Genomic DNA, 26,237 nt, shown 5'->3' with positions numbered 1-26,237 from the left:
GTGCCCTGCTGTCTCTGTCATCCTTTCTATCACTGAAGCTGTGGTTTGGATGGGGATATTAATTAATAAATTCTTAGGCAAAATTCAGACACACGGAACGTGGAGTTTTGATGTCAAAGTCTATTTGACGTTTGACTAATCAAAGCTTTAAATTTAGCTTGCAACTGAATTCAGGTTTTGAGTCTTTTTTGGAGCGGACCCATGTTTCAAAGTTCATTGCTTAAGTTTTTAGGACTTTGGCCACTTTCTCTGGTAAAAATGCATTAGGTTTAATGCTGAGTATGAACCTCTACAGTTTTATAGGAAAATGGAAAAAAGGAAATCCTTTATGAAATGTAAGGCTTTTCTACTCTTCATTTTTAACAGCTTCCACTCTCAAAGAGCTGTTAATGTGTGCAGACAGGTGCTCCAGCATCAGGGAATGTCAGAAGTAGGATTGTTTGCCCTGGAGTCTAGGCTATGCACATTAATGCAAATTTATGACTGGATTATATAAGGATGTCAAAGTATAGTAATCCAGAGGTTGCTCAGTGTTTAAGAACATGAAATGTAAAAAAGTGTTCTTGTCATTGGACATTTGCGTAACAGAATCACAGAAGACCTGAGGCTAGAAGCGGTGCTTGGAGGCCTACCAGGCCCAGGACCCTCAGGTCCTCTTCTGCAGAGCTGCTGTCCAGCTGGGTGGCCCCCAGCGCGTCCTGGTGCCTGGGGTTGTTCCTCCCCAGGTGCAGGGCCTTGCACTTTCCCTTGTTGCCGTGAGGTTCTTGCCAGCCTATTTCTCCAGCCTGTTGAGGTCCCTCAGAATGGCAGCATGACCCTCTGGCATATCAGGCACTTTTCCCAGTTTTGTGTGATCAGCAGCCACACTGAGGGTACTATCCCATCATTCAGATCGTTAAAGAAGGTGTTGAGCAGGACTGGACACCGTATTGACCCCTGAGGTACACCACGAGTTACGGGCCTCCTACTAGTCTACAGGCCGCTGATCACCACGCTCTGGGCCTGGCTGTTCAGGCAGTTTTCGATCCACCTCACTGCCCATGCAGCCCATATGTCAACAGCTTCTCTGTGAAGATCTTATGGAGACGGTGTCAAAAGCCCTACTGAAATCCAAGTATATAATATCCACTGCTCTCCGCTTGTTTGCCAAGACAGTCATTTCACTGTAGAAAGTTAACTTGCTGTAGAAGTTGTAAGGCATTTAAGCAATTCCACAGCCACCTGCCAGTACCTTTAAAACTCTTGCACGTTTTACCGGTCCATAACCAGGTAGGATCATTGCCTCAGTCTGCGTTCCTAAGTGGAAACGTATAATGCAATTTGGTTTAAACTACTTGTTTTAGATATAAATAATGACTGGCCATTTCTGGACATCTTTCACAAAACACTTGGGGTAAGAGTTGTAGAAATAAAGAGCATTTGTGTGACTGAAATGTTCTGCTAATGTGCTTTCTCTCAGCTTTAAAAGAGCTGAGCTTGCCAAAGAATTGACCTTGCATCCACTGAGCTTAGTATTCAGACCTGCATAATTATTTATTTTTTAATTCGCTATATGTGGAATTGGGATAACACTGAGTATTGCTAGAATTCGTCTTAAAGAGGAATAAGAGGAATGCAATTTTTATGAAACACTTTTTTTAACGCACTGAGAGTAACAGAGGAAGTACTTCTGGGAGATCCCAAACTTCTCAGCTTGTGGAAGGTACACGATAAGTAAAACCACTGGGAGTCCTGAACTTGAATGCAAAGCCTTAAAGATATGCACAGTAATGACCTATCTCTATAATGAGACAGGAATTTTTAGTTGCATGTTCACATAGTGCTGCAGGCCTGTATCATAATGCCTATATAGAAACGAACCTAAGGTTTCCTCAATTTTCAGTGTTTTTCTTCTTTTAGGATATTTGTTTTTCTTCAGCTGTAGGATTGATGTAGCTTTTCTGCTTTGTAAAAAGAAGCCTTCATAATGTTTTGTTAAAAACTTGGTGTAAATGTACTTATAAGATAAACTATGAGGTCAAAACTGGTGCCTGCTTTTATTCATCTGATGGGATGTGACTGATCCACTAATGTATTACGTGTTCCTTCTCCTAACAAAGTAAGCATTGCTGCTATGGGTAGCACTGTAAGTTAGGAAGGCTGCAGTCAGCGTCATGTGTTATTCTGTTTATTTTAGATCTGTTGCAATATACGGTGAGTAGACTGTCAGTAATAAATGCATCATCTCCCTAGTGAGGATAACTTGAGACTTTCTTAAAGAAAACTACAGTATTTAATTTTAATTTTTATTTTTTTTCTTGGTATTTGTGGGTGGGTATGTAGGTATCCCTACATGTAACAAGTTATTTTTTGTCTGCGATTATTTAGTGTGTAAATCAAGAGGCTGGTAAAGCTGAAAATCATATTGGAATTTTAGCAAACAGAAGAACTGGGACCGATTTCAGAGTGGGCAAATCAAACTGGCAAAGTCATCATTCATGTGAAACCTGTGTGATTTTTTGGGAGAGTAGTTTTTCTTAAAATACTCTGTGAAAATTTTAATTCTGAACTCATTTTACAGTGTATCATGCTCCTGATATTGGCCAGCCACTACATACTACTTATTTGTGTGAAATTGTTTTCCTTGCTGAAATAATTCAGTAATGTTATGAGCCAATTATTGTTTAATTTTTGTTGGATTTCTGTTACACGCATTTTTGTGCCAATTAGCCACCCCATTTAATAGTTGTTTCTGGATTGTTTATATTGGTGAAAACAGGAAAGACTATTTTTTGCTAAAGCAGTCAACCTAAAGCTTTAAAACCACAAATAAGCATGGGTTAATGTAGCTACTGGTGTGTGTTATATATGGTAGGAAATAGTTCTCTAATTTGAAGGCTGGGCATTTGAAAACGTTAAGCAGTTCATACCTAGCACAATTCTTAACTGAAGGTTAAATTGCAAGTGTTCTGTGTGCCAAAAGTGGGTATCACTTTGATGTTGAAGAATAATTTCTAAGACTTTAGAATTTATTCTGTAAACACTGTTTTGCTAAAATAATAATTTGGAAAAGAAGGGAGAAGCCTGTTCCAAACTCCTCCTGTAGCATCCCTCGCTATTTCATCTAAATACAGCCCTAGTCATGATTTTCCATTTAGTGTATGAATATTTTCATTTTAACTGGATTTTGATTGTACAGCATGGTCTGCTGTAGGGGCTGAACATTAGTCTTGTGAACATTAAGCAAGAAACATGATTTCATTACCATGAATGCTTCATTAGTTGCATGGGAATATTCAAGACTGTAAAGTTCATATATAAAGTTTTAAAGAATTAGTGAAGCTTCTGCTGGCATTCACCATTCTTTTTGACTGCAAAGATTCTAGCAGGTTTTGGGAGGTATATTGGCAAATCAAGTCTCCATCGGTTTACCATTTTACATCTTAAAAAGGGGAGAAAAAAATGACCCGAAAAATGATATGTGAAATTAAACTTATAATACTTAAGAAAGGTTATTTTTATCTAATTTTTTATATTTGCAAGGATCGGCTTTAACAGGAGGCATAAAGGTGCATTGTTCCCTTTTCACTCAGATATGTTTTAACGTTGTGTATTTGAAAATCAGTCATATTTTCTAATCTCTGAAAACAGAAGCAGTGGGATTTGTGGTGCTGAATTTTAAATGTATAGAAGTACATTCAATGGAGATGATGTTCAATGTATAATTTGCCTAATTTGTGTACTCATATGGACAAAAATTAACTTTGATCTAAAAGTAATAGCTTCATTTTCTCTTTAGAGCTTCTGATTTTTACAGCAGGATTTAAATTATAAATCCTATGCTTGATGTGAATACAAATATGATAATGACAATAGCATTTGTAATTTAATACTGTGCACTTAAAAAAATCTACATGGTTCTGTAGGGTAAATATTAGCAAAAGTAGTTGGGATGAAAGTGTATTTGCACATGCAAATTATGTAATACTTGTTGGAGATAATTGGAGATTAAAAGCTAATTAAAGATTGCTGACTTAATGGAGAAATGTTAATGTTTTTTAATTGAAAAGCTTTTTTTTCCTCTTTTCCTTCCAGGTATTGCTTCGTTTTTGCTTTGGGATACCTCACTGTGTGCCAAATTACTAGAGTCTATATCTTTGATTATGGACAGTATTCTGCTGATTTTTCTGGGTAAGGAGAAAAAAAAATCTTCCCATCTTGCCTTGCTATGTGATGCTGTATCTGTTTTTTTTTTTCCACCCTTTACTACCACATGATGAAACCTGAATTGTGTCTGATGTACACGTATGTCTTATGCAGTCTGATCCCACAACATGAGGAAACTGAATGTTTTAAGGAAATTAGCTTTTAGCTTTGCTCTGTTTTGGGTTTTACGTTAAGTGTTTCAGAAAGTGAAAGCTGAGCAGAGGTGTGGTTGGGTAATCATACAGCCCTTGGAAATAGACAGCTATGCCTGTATGTGTCCTCATTTTATATAATGGGCTTAACCTATGTTTGGTTGGAGCTATATGTGAGCAAAATATAATAAAAATGCAAAGTAAAAATTAAAAAAATGGTGATTCTTTGTATGGCAGACAGAAACAAAGCACAACAATTTCTATAAATGTTTTCTCCTGATGGTGCTTTGATTTAAGGGAGCATATTGGAAAAAAAAGGCAAGAGAAGTGTTTACAAGTCTGTTTGGAAAAAAAATAATGCATTAAATATATTTCAGGAATACTGTGAATGGCATTGGTCTTTGTAGTTCAGTGGTACCTGTACTGTGTAGTAGAGTTGTGCGTGTTAGCCTCGTCACTTCTTAATCCTCTTTGGTAAGAGCCCAGAAACTAACTTTAGGCTGAAGCCTCTAGCTTTTGTGGTTAAGTTAATATTTTCTGTTGTTATAAGCTGGCTCTTAACCTTCTGAAACATCTTTCTGTATTTGTGTCTACACACAAGTGTCTGCCTTCAAGCCAGATATCCAAGTTCTTGTTACAGGCAGAGGAGATCTGATCAATGTAGACAGCAGAGCCTGGAGGGCACCTCAGCCGACCCACCACTACGTATCCACCTTGATGTGAACTGGATGACTTGACATATGCCCCTGACTGTATTGTCTACATCTCCGCTGACTTTAATGAGAGATTGTAATGCAGAAATAAGCATAAAGACACACAAAGCTAGATTACCAATGTTGAATTGAACGTCACTGTTACGAGTGGGACAAGAATCCAAATGCTGTCCCTCCCAGTTCACTGTAGGGCCAAAGTGGGTACAGCCTTGCAGTGACCAAAGCTCTCAGCTGTGTCGGGAAGCAGTGTAATTGCATTTGCTTGTTGCTGCTCTCAAACTATTAATAGTAGCTTGAGCACACTTGCTCAAATGGGACTGCATTGCTTTCAGATACCAGCTGTCTTTGTGGCTCTGTTGGTTTGGTGCAGAGATTTCTGCTAGGTCTAAACATGTCCGGAGATCCATGAGGCCCCTGCTCTGGATGGAACTGTTCTAAAGCCTAGATCTGTCTCTCTGATTGTGTGCTTGAGCTGCCTGATTTAAAATACCCTTTCATGCCTTGGTTTGGGAGCTTGGTGCATGCATATTGTATTAAGTCTCTGGCATAAACTGCATCTGCTCCCTTGAGGCCTGAGACAGATGTTACTTCCAAAACAGAAGGAGAACAACATGCTGCAGCTTGAACTGAAGAAGGCTATGTTCCACCAATTTTCTCTAGTTCCAGGGGAGGAGAGTAAGTTCAAAATTAACAAAAATGCCCTAAACAGCCAATGAATCCCAGCCCCATCAAGTTATTTCTTGGTACTGAAGAAATTGGCATGGCTTCATATAGTGGTTAGCCCTGACAGAGCTTTGAGTGGATACCTAGATATTCCTCCTAGCCCATTGTGCAAATCTGAGGTATCCAAGCCCAGAGAATCTGCCAAGGAAATTTGACCCCATGCTGGAGGTGCCATTGCTTGTGCAGAGCATTGCAGTCCTGGCTTCAGTAGTGACAGGTCCCAGCTGCCAGCAAGCCTTCCACAGCTTCCTTTGCCCTTCTGCCAGCACCTAAAAGGGAAATTAAAATTAAAATTAAAATTCTGCTACACAGCCTCACTGTTTCAGGAAGGGCTCTTCCTCTTTTAGTCTCTAGATTGCTGCTCCTCAGCCAAGTCTCTGAAGATGCTGGAATAGCCACCTCAGAAGGAAAAAATGCCAGGGTCTGCTATGATAACAATAACAGATGTTATGAGCTAGAATTAATGTAAGGTCTGGCCGAGCTCCTCTTGGGCTCCATCCTTCAGCCAATCTATGCTTGTCCATTTACTGAAAATGTCCATTTACGGAAGGAAAACCCATTCTGTTCGGAATCAGTTAGGGATCTGTGACACTACCAAGCAGGTCTTCAGCTTAAATGCTGGAAAGGGATGTGAGGGATTTCCCAGACTGCCTATTCTCCTTTGGGTTCTTTCCTTGCTGACACTTGCCTGTCACTCTAGCCTCGATAACAGGATTTTTAGGGCACTGATAATACAATGGAAAACTTTTTTTCCGTGATCACATTTTGAGGACTGAAAATATATTATTCTTTGAAATAACCTAAAACCTAAAAAATATCAGTTGACAGACTGAACCATCTGGTAAAATACTGTCAGTAAAGGAGGACTTGATGGCTTTTGGGTTTACTTTTCTATTGTAATTTAAATATGTGAAAAAAAGCTGAGTGCAGTCAAGACTTGAACAAAGTTACGCGCTCATCCTACAGTATGATTTATTTAGTCATATTTTATACAAATTATATCATATTTTATATTTTAAATATATATTTTTTATTTATATCTTCAGCTCAGATACTACTAGGCAAATAAAGTCTCCAATGTATTTTTAAGATCTGATTTCAAAGTTAAGTTTCTATATTCTGATAGCCTTCTTTATGCTTTTTTTCTCCACTACCCCTGTTAGGGGTTAGCGATGCTGGGATTTATATCAGTTGATAATTCTTAAATATTATGGAGATGGTTACCATTTCACAGTAAAGTTTTTGGTTTTCCAATACAGTTAAAGCTGAGTTACTTAGCCAGTGAATAATCTCTCTTGGGAAGCTTAAGATCCAATCAAGTGTACCAAATTCAGCACAAACTGAATTCCATTAGAGTCAGCATAATTATGCTAGGTTTTAGTTTTGCTAGATATATTTACTTGAAGCACATAATAATTGTAGTCGAAAAATTAAGCACAGGACCAGCTCTTAGGAGAAACAGTGAAAATGGTCTGCATATCTAAATAAATAATAATGCTGCTCAGCTTTGGTATATATATTGTCCTTTGCTTACTGCTGTAATTTATAATGCATATGATTGTTCTTACAGCGCTTTTTTCTTTACTATTCCTGCTGTTTAAAACAACAACAAGAACAACAAAAGACTATACTATTAGAAAGTAAATGTAGGATACTTTGGCTGTGTTTGTGGAACCTAATGCACCAACAAAAGACATGATTTTTCAAATACTGTATCTAAGGAGTAAATTATTTTGATAGTTTGAAAGGTCTGTAATGTTTTGACCTCTAAAAACTAACCACTTTGTCCTTGTATCAGAAATATTCCAGTAGAGAGCAATTAACCTAGTCTAGTATTATAAACTTTTCCCTGATATGTTTACATGCGAAAGAAAATTCAGAACTCTTTTTCTCTAAATGATTCTTTCTTTTCTCGTAACAGTCCCATGATGATAATTACACAGAAGATCACTAGTTTGGCTTTTGAGATTCATGACGGTAAGTTTTCTTTAAACCGTCTTTAATTTTCCATTTAATGTTCTAAACAAAATGAATTTAAGGAATGTTAGTCACAAACCACTACAGTGAGTTACTCTAGGCTAATTTGTGTTTGAGGACAAAATGTATTTTTATGTGTCAATTGATTCTTTTGGTGCTTGCTATAGGAAATATCAAGAAACATAGCTCAAACACTATACAAGCTCTGAAAGAGATGAGTGATGTTTTGGGGGTCAAATACCACTGACATTTTTTTGTGCCGGTGTATAGATCCTGAGAAATAATTTGGAAATAATTTCCCAATTCAGACATTACTGTAGTTGAGAGGTTTGTGGTACCTGTGATCTCTGTTGTTGAGCACCTCTTGTCTTAAAATGCTAACAGTTGATCTCTTCCTAATTTGTGATATGTATACCGATGTGTATGAAACTTTATATACATTTCACGTAGTTTATTGTCATAGCTGCACTCACTGCTAATGTGTGAAAGTGCAAACAGGGAGATTATATAATTGCTTTTATGTCTTTTCTCCTACCAAGTTTTTCCAGCAGATGAATGAGCCCTAGTTGTGACAAAAATGGATTCTAATGTTTGTTTCAAGGGTAGGGTATCTAGGTATTTAGTCACTTTTAAATTCAAAAGAGTAATTGTCTTTCTCTTAGTTTGAAAGTATCCAGTGAACCTATCTAATCAGCTTGAATTTCTTGAAACTTCAGCTGTCACCTGAAGATTTGGGTATGTGGCTCCAGACACCTGGATCAAGCCACCTGTTTTTCTGAGAAGTCTTTAGTAACATTATATTTGGAGTTCAATATATTTTTTGTCTCATGTGTACAAGCTTTAGTGCTGTTCTTGCGTTTTTTCCTTTCTCATAAGACACTGCCTAGAGAAGCCTGTAGGCAACAACATTCATAAAGATGAAAAGCCTGGAAAACACTTCCTGTATGAATTCTTGAATGAATGAAAATGAATGAATAATGCTAGACATGTCTAATTGGTCAAAAAGCTGATGTCTAACTTCCAGAGGAAACATATACGGTATTAGTTTTGCAAGCTATAATCAATTTGAGCACAGAGTATGCAGATTAGAGGAAACAACTTACTCTAAGGAAGTAAGAATTCTAGTATCAAAGATAAATGCTTCCTCCTACTATTATTTTGCTAGGGGAAAGAGCTATTCTAGACTTGCTGACATCATACACAAGTAGTGGAGTTGGTGTATGAGACAAGCATGTGGGTGTTTCTGGTAGTCTTGAAAAAAATATTTCATTTAGTCAGCTCTATTCTTAACTTTCATCACAGACTATGCTAGATTTTTTTCCTACTTAATACAGACAATTTGTAGTTTCCTAGTAAATCCAGGTTATTTTCTGTCTGAATTTCTTGGGGGTGTCATTGAATTCTGAGCATCAATCTTGAATTTTTTTCATTGCTGCCCCCACATCAGAGATCCTCCAGATTTTTTGTCAGCCTCTGGGGAGTAGCTGATAAAGTATTGGAAAGCTTTCTCTCTGGTTGCATTTGCAGTTTAGCAGAGCTCTTGAGCTGAGCTGGAGAAGGACAGCTGCTAGAAGCACAGTGTGAGCATGACTTTCAGAAGTTGGTGAGACCAGTATAAATTCAGGAGCAACTATGAGTCTGACGTCAGGAGATGCCAAGAAAAGATATACAAGGGAAAATGAGATTGTATTAAAACAATGATCTTTAACCCCAGAGAATTTACACAACTTATAAGGGATCCATCAAGAGAAATCAATGAAAACAGTTGGTTTTGTGGTAAAGGCAAGTCTTCTGGACCTGATCTTTTCCTGGCAGCCTATTCATTGTGTTCAGCTGGTTTTGGTATTACATATGAAGGTCCTGGAAAGAACCGGATGTAATCACAAAGTTCACTCACCCACATTGCATGCTAATGAGTCTTTCTAGTCTTGGTGGATGTCCTTGATTCCAAGTCGAACTCTAGTACTTCTGTACATAAACAGTGGCAACTCCTTTAACTGTTAGAACCCTGCGTACTTACTGTGGACTTTTTTTTATGACAATGAGACAATTCTATGCAAATTACATAGGAATAATTTAAGTTTGCTTTGTAGTGGAGTCACCGTCCCTGGAGGTGTTCAAGGAGAGGTTGGACGTGGTGCCTTAGGGACATGGTTTAATGGGCGACATTGGTAGTAGGGGGATGGTTGGACCAGATGATCTTGAATGTCTTTTCCAAACTTAATGATTCTATGATTCTTTTCAGAAGGTTATTTGGATCACAAATTTATACCCGCATAAACTTAGACTATGCCTTTGGTGTACTTTGATTTATGTTTTGAACTTAAGCCCTTGATAGTTCTTGCCTTCATACAGGTTCTTGCTACTTAAGTGAGCACTGCCAAAAATGAATAGTCAGTATGTTAAGTTCTTGCAGATTATTTTTGGCATCACACATGTACATTTTAAAGGCAGAAGTATTCACATTATTTGGAGACTGCTTGTGTCCATATTCATTCTTTATGGCAAGATTTAGATTTGTGTATTAATATAGATATAAGGTACAGATTTGTTAGGCTAATGACAGAGTTAGGGAGAAAAAGGAACTTTTTGTACTTCAGATTCTGTTTGAAGTACCTTTTTTCACCAAATTTAAAACTGGCATATTTTTGAGAAGCAAAGGTGCATTGCAGACGTTCCAGAAGCACGACGATAGTCTGCAGCTGGTTTAGAAAGGCTAAAAATGTGCATGCGAAATTCCTAGCTAGAAGATAGTGTCAAATAGAGAAGCCTTTGCAATTATAAGGTACCAAAAGTTGAGCAGAAGAGAAGAAAGATACTGTGACTGCTTAACTCCTGTAACTTGTGATGAGTTACATACAGAGTTCTGCGTTTTTTGCTTATAATGCACTCACCAGCACATGAGCCTCACTCATTTTCTGCAATTCCGTATGAGCTGGGGGATCTTTACAGGAAGTACCCGTATCAAAATCTAATCTCACTAATCTGTATGGACTTTGACAGCTTGTTTTTAACTCTAGTGCTTAATGAATCTTAAACAAAGAGTCTCTTCATCAGTTATATTCATTACCCAAGGAAGTTCTGGAGCTCACGACATACTTATTTTTAAATCAGCAAGAGATTCAGTCAGCAAAAACAGAGAACATTAGACTTGATATTTGCTACTTAAAAGGGGCAAAATGGTCACAGCTTCTTCCAACCTCATTCTTATTTCTTTTCTTTAACTTAAATTAAATAATACATAAACAGGAAAAGTAGTAACTTCTTAAATGTAATACTCATCTACTAAGAAAAAGTGTAATTCTTCCAAATTATTTCTCCATATTTCCATGTTGCATTAGTCAGAAAAATGTGTTTAGACAAAGGTAGGAAACCAGAACCATAACGCTCTTCTGTCAGCTTCTTCTTTGTTCCCGGGGGCTTATCTCTCATATGCTTTCTGACCACAAAAAAATAAACTTTCCTGTCCTGTATGCGCCCTTCTGCCATCCCTCATGTCTTGGTTTTCAGCTCTGTAGTTGTCGGTGCTTAAATGTGCTGTTCCTGGAACACTGCTTGCTTTTTTCTAATTATGATGATGTATCTGGCGCCCTCCATTTTTAAAAGCAGTAGAATAGACATTGATGCTGATCTGATAAGGCACTGCATTTACTGTGAGAGCTAGAAGGAGATGAGTTGCATATTCAGTGTACTCTAAAGGGCTGATTTCTGTTTGTTTGTTTTGTTTTTAGCTTCTGCCTTTTCCTCTGAATCATGATTTGGCAAAATATAGTTATATGATAATTGTACACCAATATTTTTTTTTTTGATCTCCCTACATTTACTTCACTTCAACAGCAGCATATGAGGACAATGGCTGGATTGTTTTGTGCTCATATTACTATTGTACTGTTATAGGGTTGTAAGATTTCCAAATTGGCCATTAGAGTTACTTTCCCCAGAAAATTATGTCTCTGTCCCATATGGCCCCTGGGAGGAAGATTTTAATGGATAGAAAGAACACATGGAAAAATGGAAAAAAACAGATAAGGAAAAAGAAACAAGCCTAAAGTTGGAGAAACTTAAATGCAAACACCATGTTAGTTGGCAGTGGTCTTGATTATCTATTGCTACCAGCTTCATACAGTCGTAGCAGTGCACCATACACTTGGAATGTTTTTAAGCAATATAATTTAAAAGAAAAAAAGGTAAATTCCTTCTTGGTTGGCAGGTAATGAGTAGTCCTATCCAAACTGCAGTACCTGCTGTCTTGTTAATAGTAGTGGTTTCTCAAATAACGTAATGCTGTCAAAAGTATTGAGGAATGTTTCTTGCTGTAGTTGATCAAAACATTCCACCTTTATTTTCAGTTAATTGACGCTTTACCTTTTACTTCCCTCAAAGGCAAATACTTACCATATTCAGTAGAAATGGTGTGGTGTGTTTTTGTTTGTTTGTCTGGTTTGGTTTTGGTTTTTGCTTTTTTTTAGTTATGATACTTTCTTCACAAGTCTAGGAATTGCTTTTGTTGTCAATTGTCTGTTGATCTTTATTTTTGTATGTCTTTTTTTTTTTAGTGTTCCCTCTTGTGTTAGTGACAACATGGCCATTATTGGAGTTACCAAATCACATTCACTACCTTACACATTATTAATGTGTTTAAAGGGTTATATTGTATTTCTCCACCCCTAAGTCTTTAAGTGTTGTTTTCAGCCTATGTTTGCTGGTGTGGCTTTCTGGATTTCAAAATTTCTGATTTTTCTTTCTTTTTTTTTTTTTTAAGTTTCTGTGCAATTTTATTCAGCTGGCATCTTTGTCTGTTTGCTTCCATTGTGCTAGTAACAACTAAAACTGTTATTGAATGTCTGTGTCTTCTTCAGGTCTTAAAACGTTTCAATAGCAGCATGCATTTGAGCTCAGCTGGTGATCCATTTCAGAACCTCAAATTAAAATTTGCTGTAGTTACAACGAGGCTTGTGATAGGATCTCCATGTTTAAGTATTATTAATGTAATATAATCTCATGTTTAAGCATTATTAATGAGTTATTGAATAGCCAGATTTTCAAGCAAATGTAAAGGTGGATATAATCAAGCAGCTTAACTACAAAGCTGGGGTAATGCCAGGATATGATGATAACGTTGTATTGTAATTGTGAGGATGCATGGTAGTAGTCAAAAACAAGCTTTAATAAAGCCTATTGGGAGGGAAGGATGTTGGCATGTACCTAAAGATGTTGATTTTGCTACCTTTAGGATGTGATCTCCTGAGGAGGAATGAACAGGTGCAGCTTCCTTATGATTTAGACCAATGGGGATAAATTTTGCTAGGGGTGATTTACAAAATTCTTTCACCAAGGAAGGAATGTAGGCTTGTTTCTTACTTTACAGATGAGAAAACTGAGTTACAGTTGCTGAGTGGCCAAATCATTTCTCCGTTCTAACAGATGTTCAATAAAACGTATACTCTCAAATCCCCACTGTGTGATTTGGTAGCAACTGAAAGATGCAGCCATTGCAGTAGTTTGGTGCTTTAGGACAGGAGAAAATACTTCTCACAAACCCCAGAGAAAAGTTAGAAAACTTCATGAATTCCCTGGCAGTGGCATGCTGATAAAATGGGGTTTCTTTATCTCTTGTGTGCGGGAACAGCTATGATTTGAGGCCTCTGACCCCATGGGCAGATACACTGCCTTGGAAATATTGAAAGAACTTGTATGCATTTAGCTTGTGTTAGATAAGGTTGGGTTTGATGGTCTTTCAAGGTCCCTTCCAGCCTGGGCTGTTCTATGATTTTAAAAGCACCTTATGCCCTTTTCTGTCAATTAAAAAGTGTTAACAGCAGCTTCCTCAAAGCTTTTGAGAGCGTGACACAGGCACTGAAAAGACATTAAAAAAAGCTCATGGGGAAAGCCACTGACCTCCACGAAGCTGATGGATGGAGTGAAATGTTAGTGAGACAGGGAGGTGAAGACTACAAGGAGGCTTACTTGTACACTGTACAGGTTTGAGACAGCAGGTGTATCGCCTGCCAGCTTATGTAGGTGGAAAGTAAATCCTCATATACATACATAAGTGTACTCAAACTCATTTTAAATATGCCAGCTCTTTACCCCTCCAAAATTATATATTGTATATAAATATGCCCTAAAGGGCATATTTCAGTGGTTAGATTATTCTATTTCAGCTTTTTTCCCCTCATTTTTCATAACATGTAAATGGTGTGAAATCTTTTGTTTGGCTAATTACCCTTCTTTAGTGGTTAGTCTGGCTTTGGGCAAGTTAATTTGGACACACGTGGTCACTGCTTCCTCCTTCTTACTCAGAGAAGAAGGTATCCACGTGGGATACAGCCGCTAGGGAGGATCCTGCTCTGGGCTGTTTTGTAAGGGCTTGTAAGTCTCTGTACAAGCTTCTTCCCTATACGGTTCATGTCTTGTGATCCACATCCTACATGAGTCTCTGTGTTGAATTTCTTTTTTAGATTGTGCTGAATTCCAGGATTCAGTACCTGAGACCTTAAAGGTTAAAGGACCTTTCAAGAAGCTTCTCCCACGTTTTTGTTCAGTGCAGTTTATCAGCATAGAAATCTTTGCTGTAGTATTAAGGAGATGTGATACTGTAATTGCGGGGAAGAGAAAGTGCCTGTGTGGAATTAGGGACTGTGCTAACATTATTTTTTTTTTTATTTTTCCCTTGAGTATGAATGAATGGGGAGGATCAGGAATGAAGAAGGCACTTTTTCAGGTTGTAGGAGACGCCAGTTTGTTAAGCCCTCTCTATTATCTCAGCTTTGAAGACTAAGAGTGCAGTTTTTAAGTCCTAAGTGTCTATAGGTCACAGTTCCTAGAGTCACACGAAGACAACAGGTACCTTCTCTTTAGATAACAAGTATTGCCATGAGTCATAGAATTAAACAAGTTTTGATTCCCCCCTCTTTTTCTTGTCTCAAACTTTACTGATTTTGATATCCTGCATATATATATAGTGTATATATATATAGTTTTTTAATATATATATAGAGAAAGACTCCAGTTGAGACTTTCCTTATGTAAGCTTACATCAAATATAAAGGCTCCTGTTCATGGATTTACTGGCATCAAGGGGCAGGCCTTGAAGGCAATCTGTCTGTGAGCGGAGGAGGATCTTTTCCTTCTATATTATCTATATAATCACCTATTTTTATAAAACACATTAGAATTTCATATCCATATTACCTCTACTCTTTCATTAAACTTGATTGGAAATTCGCTTTTGGGTTTAGGAACTGCTAGAGAGGAAGATAATTGAAGTGGGATTCCACAAGCTTAATTTCCCTTAGGAAGCGATGCTTTAGAAAATAAATTTTCGAGTGTCTGCAGTCACAAAGGAAGCTTGCAGATGTGAACAGCACAGAACGGATGCCCCCACAAGGGTCCGGGCTGGAGGCGAGCCTGCAGGAGGAGCTGAAGCAGCCAGGCCTGTTGGAAGGAGGGAGCTCGGCTTGTTCTGCGCCCTGCCCTCAGATTAACGTATTTTATAATTATTTAAAGCGTTGAAGGTTATATTGTTGACCTTTCTCTTTTACAGCAACATGAATTCAGAAACTTGTTTTTCAGGAGTAGGCCACCAGCATTTCAGAAAGGGCGGGGTATGACAGGAATGTGTCTTAGGCCTTGCTGCTGAATTTAGGCTTGGCCTGCCCCCTTCTGCTGGCAGGGGTTAGGGCTTCTGGTTAGGGCTCATGGAAAAGACTCAGGCACCCTTTACTGTCCTGTCTGCTTCACTGGACCTTGTTTATAATCTTTACTTGCAGCATGATGGTGGTTTTTAGGTCTGCATTGCGTCTTGGGTAACATAAATCTGGCTTGGACTGTGTTCATATACACATCAAAGGCGTGTGGCTAGTGCGGTGTCCCTGGGTTACTGCTGGGTTAATGGGGTTTGAAGTTCGCCTTCCCTGACTGGTAGTAAAAGGTTTTGAAACCTGTACATTTTGAAATCTTAAAAATGTAAGGGAACTGTATTTTTCAAAACTTATTACAAGACTTTTTAACACTTCCCTGAAATCTGTGTGGTTTCAGGTTTAGGCACTGTTGGATGTAACTGAGAATATGAAATTTTGTAATTTTGTCAATGGTAAGAAATGTTCAATCCAATTTCAGCGGTTATACGTGTTATAATTTCTCTGAAAGTACTTGAGGACGTTAAAAAAATACATTGTAGCATGAGGTTTGCTCTACTGATTAAAGACACTGATAATTAATTTGTGGTATTCTACCTTTTCTTTATTTTTCCTTTTCCCTGTGCTCTTCCCTAGGAATGTTTCGAAAAAATGAAGATTTGACACCATCACAAAGATGCTTGGCAGTAAGGTAGGCTTTCTGTGATCTGAGAGTTTAGTTTTAGGGGCAGGGAGAAGCCAGTGGTTTGTGTGTTTATTGATGCTTTATGAAATCGCTGCAGTTCATGTTCAAGATGGAGAATTTACAAACTCATCTAAAACAGGTCCATGCTTTGTATATTTGTAACTTAATTACACGCATTTATTCTCCTGGAAAATACCACTTGAAATGGAATGTTTTTCTTAAGTATAAAAACAAAGTTCTATGCATTATATGCAAATTAATGCCGGATCAGATAGGAGACTAGTTAACATTTAGTACACATATAAAGTAGTTGGTGAAGGAACATATTTGTCTAATTTCTGTTTTTCAGCATTTAACTTACATTTTCTCCTTTCTTTATTCAGGAGACTTGAAAATAATATGTTGTCCTGGGCAAAACAGTCTTGACTTGAGGAATTCTGCTTAACTTAATTTATCGTCAGTTAACACACACCTTTGTTTACTGATTCAGTTATTGAGGGGAAAAAAGAAAACAGAAACAATTGAACACCTAGGGAACACCCTTCCTTCTCCTTCCCCAGTCTCAACTTCAGTCAAATGCCTCCTCAGGGCAAGGAGAAAGTCACCAGAGTTAAAGACATGAGTCTGAAAATGCTCAGTACAGATTGGAAAGCAATGCTGTGTTTAGAATGTTTTAAGTTGTGATTGCAAAATACACATGAAGTGCTTTTCTGCGTTTCGTTCTTGTTGCAATGAGAGTGAGCAATGACATGCAGTATGACTTCTCCTACTGTGGAAATTTTGTGGAAACACACATGCCATCTCACGAGCTGCTTGTCTTTGAATTACAGACGCATGCCAAGTCTACTGGAGTATTTAAGTTACAACTGTAATTTCATGGGTATCCTGGCAGGCCCGTTATGCTCTTACAAAGACTATATTAATTTCATTGAAGGCAGATCGTACCAACTGCAACAGTCTGAAGCAAATGGGAAGGAAGATACAAAATATGAACAAACGGATCCTTCTCCAAATGTAAGATGTATGACTCTTGCAGTGCCGATGCTGATGTAATCATTGCATGAAAAGCTTGATTTGCACTGTTCATTTACAGGCATAACTTCTGAGCTGTATCTGGAGTTCATTCATCAACAGTACAGTTCTCTGTTCCAAAAGTTAAATACTTATTCTTTAGGGCAGGTTTTCTCCATGGTTTCCAGTCTGGATCTTGTGGACAAAAGCAAATGAAATTGGTGCTTCCTACCAAGCTTATATGGTAAAAAGCCATCTTTTGACGAAGCAGTTAATGTATCTTTTTTCTTCAAAGCATATACCGTGTACAAAAGTGTCCTGGTAAGGACGAACTGCACATCTTAACAGTTCCAGCAAAGTTCAGTGAAAATTCTTGAATGCTACTCTTTTTTAATGTCTGCATGCAGCAAGTAGAAAACGTTCATATGCATTAAGTTAAAAAATACTGATCAAAATAGTTCTTTTTTGCTTTTATTTTTCTAGAGATATACTAAGGATGGATGTATTTTTTATCTGAAGGTGTAGTAAAAGATGGACTAGCAATAATGCTGTGGAGAGTTTACAAATTCATCTAAAACAGATGCATACTGTAATGGACAGTCCATCTTTTACTACACCTTCAGATTAAAAAAAAAAGTAACTGTATGGCTTGTCATCCATACAGTCTATTTCTTTTCTCTTTGTTCTTTTGTTGGAAAAGAGAACACATCTGTACAGAAGAAAGTCCAGTTGACCACACTTTCTCTCTTGATCATACTCTTTCTTTACCAGAGAGATTTTATGGTTGCAGTTAAAATCAAAAGCTCCCAAAGCTTGTTACTTTTCTATTTTAATCCAAGGAATTAAGTGGATGTCTATCCACTTCCATCCTTTGAATGTGGGTGATGATTTTTTGCACATTCTGTTCTACGAGCCTCGTGTGGTTGTAGTAACTTGCACCACAGGAATGTAAACCAGTGGTTGGAGGATGATAATATTTGAAACTGTTTTACATGTTGACAAAGTACCTAAGGTCATAAAAATGTGCTGTTGAGCAAGTAGTCAAGAAGGGAGGAGGACAAATGAGACTTCCCTGCATCGATGGGCACTTCACAGTCTGTCCGTAGACTGCATTGATATGTTGTATTGGCAAAGTTGCACTCTTGTTTTTAAACGTCCTCTTGGCTCAACAGATGCATCACATCTTATGTACTAAAATCCTATGTCTGGAGAAAAATATTGTGTAGTAAATTTATTGCAAATAAATGGAACTAACCAGATCTGTCAATATCACTACTTCTGGACATTCATCTACTGAGTGCTTGGTAGGTCTTCATAGCTTTTTACCACATAATCTTGCTAGTGATTTGAACAAAGTCAATAAAAATAAAAGCATAAACCTATAACATATTCTTCTTTCAGGTAAGCAGTTTTCTTTAAAATGTATTGCTCTTAAAGTGCTTGACATTTTTTGCGATTTATGCTGCATTAGCTTTTGACATAAAAAATAAAGAGAAGCTGTCTATGCTGTTGATACTTCATCTCCTGACTGGTGTTAGAGAAATCTGGCTGCATTTTATAACACCAGAGAGTATTGTGTGCTTTTGGAGAAATATGGATGATATAATTTGTTTACTGCATTTGCCGCATCAATTAAAGTATTCATTGTTTTGTTCTAGAAGAATGCTTACAGCCCATTAACTTCATGTTAATATTTTAAATGTGTTCCTTGTTACTTAATTATTTCAAGAAGAATAAATTGTTAGGTAACTCAAAAAATGAAATATAAAGGGGATCAGCAAATGTTAATATAGTAAATGAAAAAAAATCCTTCAGCTGAGTTGAGTATAATAGTATAAGCTTCATTTCTTGTTAATTATAATTTATATAACAAAAGTAGTTCATGGCAGCCTCCTCCTCTATACTGTGTGTTGACTGCATGATATTAACTTGGTTTAGTATATTTGCTGTGCTCATTGCATGTTAAATGAATCAAGTCAGCATATTAAAACTTATTTCTTATATCCCTCCTATTGTGCCTTCTTGCAAGCTATCAATTGTTGGTGCTCAAAGTGGTGTCAACTCTCAGAAATTAATATCTGTCTTTGTAAGTTTCTTTTTATTATGGCTACCCTTAAAATTCAAGATGCCTGTCAGCAGATATCTGCTTTCTTGCATATTATGCAGACTCTTCCTACAAGTTATAAAGTTCTTGCTTAATTACCTGTAATTTTTAATTGAGGTGCTATCCTCCACAAAATGATACGCTTTAACATACTTCAATATTATATTGAGCTCCTTATTGTTTATCAGCCAAGAACAACAACAAAAAATATTCAAATAAACTTAGAAGATCCTTTTCTACCTTTTATATGTATTTTATATACATTATATTGTTCATACAGCGATATATTTGTATAATCTGGAGCTCAGTGAGTGTTTATTGCCTCAATTAGAAAGCTGTTCTGGAACTCCTTTCACTGATTAGGAATCCAGCTTTCAACCTGCTTGCATTGCCATCTGATTTATGCACATTTGTTTTTCTCCTGGCACTGTTTTCTACCTTAAATATCTTTTTCCCTTCTCGGTGTTAATCATATTTGATATTTTTATACAGGTATGCTCAATTTTTATTCATCAAAACTTAATGAGGCAGGCCCTTCTACCTTTTTGTTGTAAATTGTATATTCTACTTCACATGAGGTGAAAGATATCCTGCAGCTGATGTTCTTTTAATTCATTAACAAAACAATTATTTTGGAGTGCACTTTTTGAGTTATTCCACAATAAACAGGTTTTACTTTTCAACTTGATGCATTGAAAACGTTGAAGAGTGAATGAAATGAACTTCAAACTTTTTTAGAGTAGTTATTTCATCCGTATAAAGACCAACCAATCCTCCTATGAACGTGAAATCCAGTTATTACCCATTTATGCCTTGGCAAACAAGTTAATATCAATAGCCTAGTTGATTAAGTAAAATGATGTGAATCAATGCTTTACCGAATGCATTTATATGGGTAATTGAACAATAGATTACTGTGGTGTCAGGTGAGGGCTTCTGTTTCTGTGTAAATTTATTCACAACTTGAGTATGCTAAACAAGTCTCAGGCTGTAATTTTGTAATCTATTGAGGCCAACCCAAGTATCAACTTGGGGCTTCCGAGTCATTTGCTTATCATATAAATGCTAATGTGCATTCCATGGCATGGTGATCTGATTCGCATCATTTGATCCCATCTAAAGCTAGCTTGTCAAAAAAAAAAAAGTCAAAACCTGCAAAGGCTACCATTTCACCTCATTTGCTTCCCTAATCTGACTCACCAGAAGGAAAAACTTGCAGCTAAGGTGAGGAAAAAAGAAAGGACTGCTTCTTTGCATTGCAGCCTGTGCTTGGATTGTTCTTCAGAAACTCTGCTTCAACCAGTCCTGAAACCGCAGCTCCCAGTCTTTGTAGGGTCAGGAGATATCTCCATCCTTGTTTGCGAAGAACTTTAATACACCTGTACTGATCCCCATGAGTGGTGTCAGCATGCTTGATTGGGGTTCTGGGACTTAAAAGGATAGAGTGAAGTAGTATTTAAAACCCCAAAACAACAACAGCAAAATTAAATAATATGTCATGTTGTGTCTGGATATTATTATACTCGTCCCTGTAATTAAATGTTGCTGCTAAAAAAAAATGTAGAAATGCATCATTTAAATAAAAACACCTTCCTCCTACAGTACATAGGAGTTCTGCAACTACAGATTGAAAACTGCAGAGTTTATTTTGTAAAAGTACAGCTGTGTGAGCTCATTGTTTTTTCTTAAGATGAATTTCATTGAAAATTTCTTTGAAGTTAAGTCTTTGCAACTTGTCTTTGTTGTTTAGGATTGATACTTTTTTGTATTTACGAATAGCCAGCTTTTTTAAAGTATTAGATATTGCCTACCAAAATCAAAGATTGATTAGTGTTAGTAACAACTGAGCAACATTTGTTTCTATATAAATTCCTGAAGATAAGAAGTTATGCCAGCTGAACTTTCTCTTTGCTCTTGCAAAGAAGGAGATGGATTAATAGTTGCTAGAAAAACAAAGGAACACGTTTAGAAAGCTAATGCTTTCTACTTTGAACTCTCGTAATAGAGTAAAATAGTGAAAAGAAGATTATTAGAAAACAAGTAGAAAAAAATAACTAAAACCCCGCTTTAGCTGTTGATAGGTAGTTGCCTCCTGAATTATCCAGCTGGTTTGTTTAACTGGCTGGGTTTTCTAATCCTCTCTGGCGATCCGCATGAAATACATGCAGTCTCTAAAGTTAGCAGTTACCATTTTCCAGCTTTTCCAGATTTTTTGATCAGGCTGTACCACCTCATGCACCTGTGTGACTGAGGGAATCTTTGATACTGTGCATCTTGCAGAAACATGGTTTCAGTTGGGCACTTAATGCTGTATTCTGCATTATGGAACTGAGCTATTCTTTATTTTGGAGCTAGGTGCGTGTAGCTGCACTCGAATTGAACTAGGACCTTAAAGGTTTGGGTAGGTGTACTGGAAGCAGGATGGGCAGAAAAAGGCTTTTGGTTATCTTTTTGTTCCAATGCTTCAAAGAAAAATAGCTGTGTTGATTGTTTTCCTGCCAAGTTTAGTGTTGATAGAATAATAACATAAATTAAAATTGTAATATTTAAATTTAAATACTGAGTTTGCTTACAACAAAAATTTGCTAATTACTTTTAAATGCTCAAGCTCTCAAACTTCTCATCTAGAAGTGCTTGGTTAGTGTGTTCCTTTAGGCATTTGCACAGACCGTGCTGTCCACCCTTGGAATATGGATGATCCTAACTACTCAAAGCAGTGAATGTCATACATTAGTGTTCTGCATTTTATAACAGAAACTTAGAAATACTGGTTTCCTAAAAATAGCATACTATTTACTGTGGTGGTTACAGCAAATCTGAATTTTGGGGTAATTTGAGTCCAGATTCTAGCTGAAGAACTTATTTTTAACATGTCTGTGAGCGTATTATTTGCCTCCTTATAGCTTGATAATTCTAGTTGGGAAAACAGATCTTTGTAGTACTGAGGCATTTTGGTTGTAAATTCATAAATTATTTCTTTATTTTACTGGTTTAGATATTGTAATAATCCAACAGAGATGATTGATCCATTGAGTTGGGCAGCAATTGAACACCTGTATTACGCCAAAGATTACCAAAAATGCACTAAAATTTTGCCATTATTTCTGGAATCTCTGCAATAATTGTACTCATCTCATTCTGTGCTAGGTTATATTCTTTGTGTTGCGATGTCTTAGCATCTTACTTGGTTAGGTAATTTGACAATGGAATAGAAACTGGTGTTGCAGAAGATCTTCCCCTTATTGAAAGGGCCTTGTAGGGGCTCGGTGTGGTTGAATTTGTTTTTCTGTTTGCCAGAAGATGTGCTGCTCACAGTGTAATCAAGATAAGGATATTTCATGAACCTCTATAAATTGTTACCATCTATTTTAAATTTGGTAGTAAATATTACTGAAAAATTGATGTATATACACATCTGTTTAGGGAAGGAGAATTATAACTTGCCCTTGTTTCCATTAGACTAACAAAAAACAAAGCTTACAAAGTCTCTTATCTTAAACTTTTCAGATAGCTGTGGCACAGAAACTCTTAATCTGCGGACTCTCCTTACTCTTTCACATGACTATTACAAAAACTTTGCCTGTGGAATACAACATTGATGAGAACTTCAGAGCTACAGCATCATGGCCTGTAAGGTTTTTCTACCTATACGTGTCTCTTATGGCTGCCAGACCCAAATATTATTTTGCATGGACTTTAGGTAAGTACAGAAAAAAAACCCCACAGCTATATGTATTGAGTTTCATTTGAGAAGCTGCATGCTAAGTATCTATTAAAAAGTGACAGTGCCCTCTTGAGGCCTTAGGCAAACATTATTATATTTAAGTATTACAAGGGATTGTCAAATGTATTGAATGATGTCTTTTCTTTGTGAAACAAAACCTATCATAAAACTAAGCACAACGTTGTGACAGTATTGCAAATGAGATCATGGTCTACTGAACAAATCTGAGTGAAACATGAGGGTTTTTGGAGAGTGACAGTGTTTTAATGAGCAATGTGTGTTTTTGCTTTTTAAAAATTATGGAACTAGTTTGATGTACAGTCCTTGGGGGTGCTTTTATGGTTTTTTTTTTTTTGTTTTGATTCTTTGCCTTCAGCATGTCTGAGAAGTTATTCTTAGCCTCTTTCTCTGGTTCGTTAGCAGTAATTTGCTTGATGTTTTTTTCAAGCATGAAGGGAAAACGAGTATATTGAAATTCAGATGTGTAGTAGTGTTGTTAATAGTAGGTAGTGTTCGCAGTGGTTTTTCCAGAATTTGATGGATGACACTTCATTTTTAGTCTTTGCTTGCTAAAAATTCTAGTTGACAAATGACAGGACACCCATAGTCACTGATCTAAGACACTGAATAGATGATACAGTTTAAACTATGTTTTGCTTTTCATATCATGTTATTTAAAATAAAAACAAAACAAACAAAAAAAAAGAAAAACAATGCTGTATTTATATAAGTTGGCATATTGGATGTGTCTCACAAAACAGATTTCGTTGGTTTCCTCCTCCTCTTCAGTTTTACATATTTGTTTCATAAGTCTTTGGAGAGAAAATCTGTGGGAAACAATGCAATAAAGAAAGGCTCAGTGTAGCAGAGCAGCATGACTCATTTACAGCTGCTGGTTTCATTCCCGGTCAATGAATGAAGTGCTTTCAGCACGCCTGGATATAGTAATTCTGGGGCTTGTTGTGGAATGAAATATTTTTGAATATTATGGTCTTACGCACCAGTATCATCATCTGTCAAAAGCAGGAGTCAGCTGAAAAATGAATAATTTTCTTCTTTCCCCCTCTGTCATTCTTCAGATAGATTTCTACTTCTGTTTGCTAGCAGTGTAGTGTTAGCATTCTTTTGGTAAACTACTGCAAAAATACACCATATCAATTCTGTACTTTTGGTTTGCTAAGTAACTTTTTTCAACTTTCTCCTTCATCTAAACTTATAATGGTGTGAGTTGAATGTGCAGAGCCCTTAACGTTTTTATTGGATGGTATACTTCTGAGTTGCACGTTGCTATTCTTTGCACTTAAGAAAAAAGATCTGTTAATAAACTGAATACTTACTAAATGCTAGTTAATAAAATGACTACTCTAGCTGTAGTCTTTGTGCTCTAGCTAGCAAGGGATTGTGGAGTTCATGTATTCAGCTATTTCTAACAGCGTAAAATTGTTGTCTAATGTTTGCAGGTGACATCAGTTATACCAGATAGATATCTTTTAAAATTGTTGTTGATGAGGGAAAAAATATTATAAATTACCCTGTATTAAATCAAATCAGCCATCTTCAAGTCAGCCTCTTCAAGTCCTGTGAATAGTTGAAGAAACTCGACTTCAGGAAAGGAACTGTTTGAGTGTTTGGATCAATCACATCTTTTATTTTCTGAGTATGTTGGATTAGTACCTTGAAAAAGCTGTTGAGAAGAAAGGAAAATGAATTGATGAATTTCACTTACATATCACTATTATGTAAAATAAATTCTTTTTAATATAGTAATAAAAGTTGAGGATTTTTTCTTGCCTTGCTAGTTGTAATTTAAAAAGCAAGGGACAATCTGATTAGAGTGCTTTGGAAGAGTTGTGAGCTCACACAGAGGGCTAATGTCCTGTAACTGGAGGACTTGATCTGTATTGCTGCTGCAGAGCCTTTTGGCTACATTGCTTCCAATTCCTTAGGATTACTTTGAATTGTGAGAGCAATGGGCATTCTCCTCCCCATGGTCATTGGTGTAGCCAAGTGCCCCGTGGTTATGGTGGTTGGGTGCATGCACCCGATGCCTGGCTCAGCAGAGGCAATATTTGGGAAGGGCTCCAGCCTACATGTAAGTGGCCATCCTAATTTGAGAAGTTCAGCTGAGGAAGCTTTAGTGGCTGAGCTGACAAAGCAGAGCCTGAGGTGAGTACTGAAAGTGAGAGGCGGTGTTCAGGGTGAGACCTCTTGCTTTTCCCTGCACAATCCACATGATGGTAGCTGCTTTCCTGCAGAAGAATATTGTTTGTTTTGAAGTATTTGAGCTTTGATGTGCATTGTAAACATTCAGAAGTGGGATGTAAACAGCAGCCTTGTGCCATCAGTGGAAGTCTGACAAATTGTGCACTGCTTAGTAAATTGCTGTGTACTTCTATTAGGTCTTCACTGGTTACATGTGGTGGGTGCTGTGAATGTGCACCTAACGGAATCGTGCAGGTTTATCGTTGGGCTTTACCCATCACTACTGCTGCATAACAAACATTGAAGGCATGTACCTGAGAGTTGAGCTGCTGTCTCAAGTCATCGCAACCAGCCCCTGTTTCATAGTCTTGATGCATCTCATTGAGTTTGTTTTTCTGTCAAATTGCTCAAGCAGATCAAAGTAGGCTGTATAAGAGAGGGAGGCATCTGTAGTGGGAGGCAGATAGCAATGCCACCCATTCTTTTGCTTCAGTACAAGTCTTTTTAATTGAAAGCAAGTATGTTGCTTGGATTGTTTTCTGTTTGTTCAAGCATCTAATGCAGTGATCCTTAGTATTTAAAAATCTGTGCATAGCCTTTGAAATGTCACAAATATTTTGAACAAGCTCCATGCTGTGTACTGCACAATATTTGTAATACAGGCAGTTTATAATTCCTTTGTTTCTTTTTGTCCCATTGCAGCAGATGCAATTAATAATGCAGCAGGGTTTGGTTTTAGAGGCTATGACAAAAATGGAGTTACACGTTGGGACCTAATATCAAATCTGAGAATCCAGCAAATAGAGGTTTGTTCATTGCTCTTTTAAATAAAATACCTGCCCATGTATGTATTTAATTGCAATTTCATTAACGTTTTCTAAGCATTTTGTTTATCAAGATAGTGATTATGTTTTAAATCAGAAATGACAAGTTCACACCCTTAGGGAAGAATAGAAAATAGAATCTGCTTTGAATATGTTTTACTTGTCAGTTGATTTCCAAAATATTTTGTGCTTATAAATAGTTGAGTAAATTCCTTATTCAGTTAATCTCAAAATACTTTTTGAGCAGTTTATATGCCAGAATTCTGGAATATTTTGTAACGTTTCACAATTACTGAA

The 26,237-nt window shown here is 37.0% G+C and overlaps 1 protein-coding gene across 1 annotated transcript in view; it reads left to right on the top strand.

Moving 5' to 3' along the window:
• Positions 1-26,237, top strand: part of MBOAT2 (membrane bound O-acyltransferase domain containing 2) — a 96,818-nt gene that overhangs the window by 55,278 nt on the left and 15,303 nt on the right. The window contains exons 4-9 of the mRNA XM_048071344.2: positions 4,075-4,170; positions 7,695-7,750; positions 16,027-16,081; positions 16,906-17,089; positions 22,698-22,890; positions 25,819-25,922. Of these exons, the coding sequence (XP_047927301.1) occupies positions 4,075-4,170; positions 7,695-7,750; positions 16,027-16,081; positions 16,906-17,089; positions 22,698-22,890; positions 25,819-25,922 (688 nt within the window). The remainder of the gene's footprint in view (positions 1-4,074; positions 4,171-7,694; positions 7,751-16,026; positions 16,082-16,905; positions 17,090-22,697; positions 22,891-25,818; positions 25,923-26,237) is intronic.

This window comes from Anser cygnoides, chromosome 3 (genome assembly GCF_040182565.1).
Source record: "Anser cygnoides isolate HZ-2024a breed goose chromosome 3, Taihu_goose_T2T_genome, whole genome shotgun sequence".
NCBI classification, from domain to species: Eukaryota; Metazoa; Chordata; class Aves; order Anseriformes; family Anatidae; genus Anser; species Anser cygnoides.
This window is presented reverse-complemented; position numbering and strand designations above follow the sequence as displayed.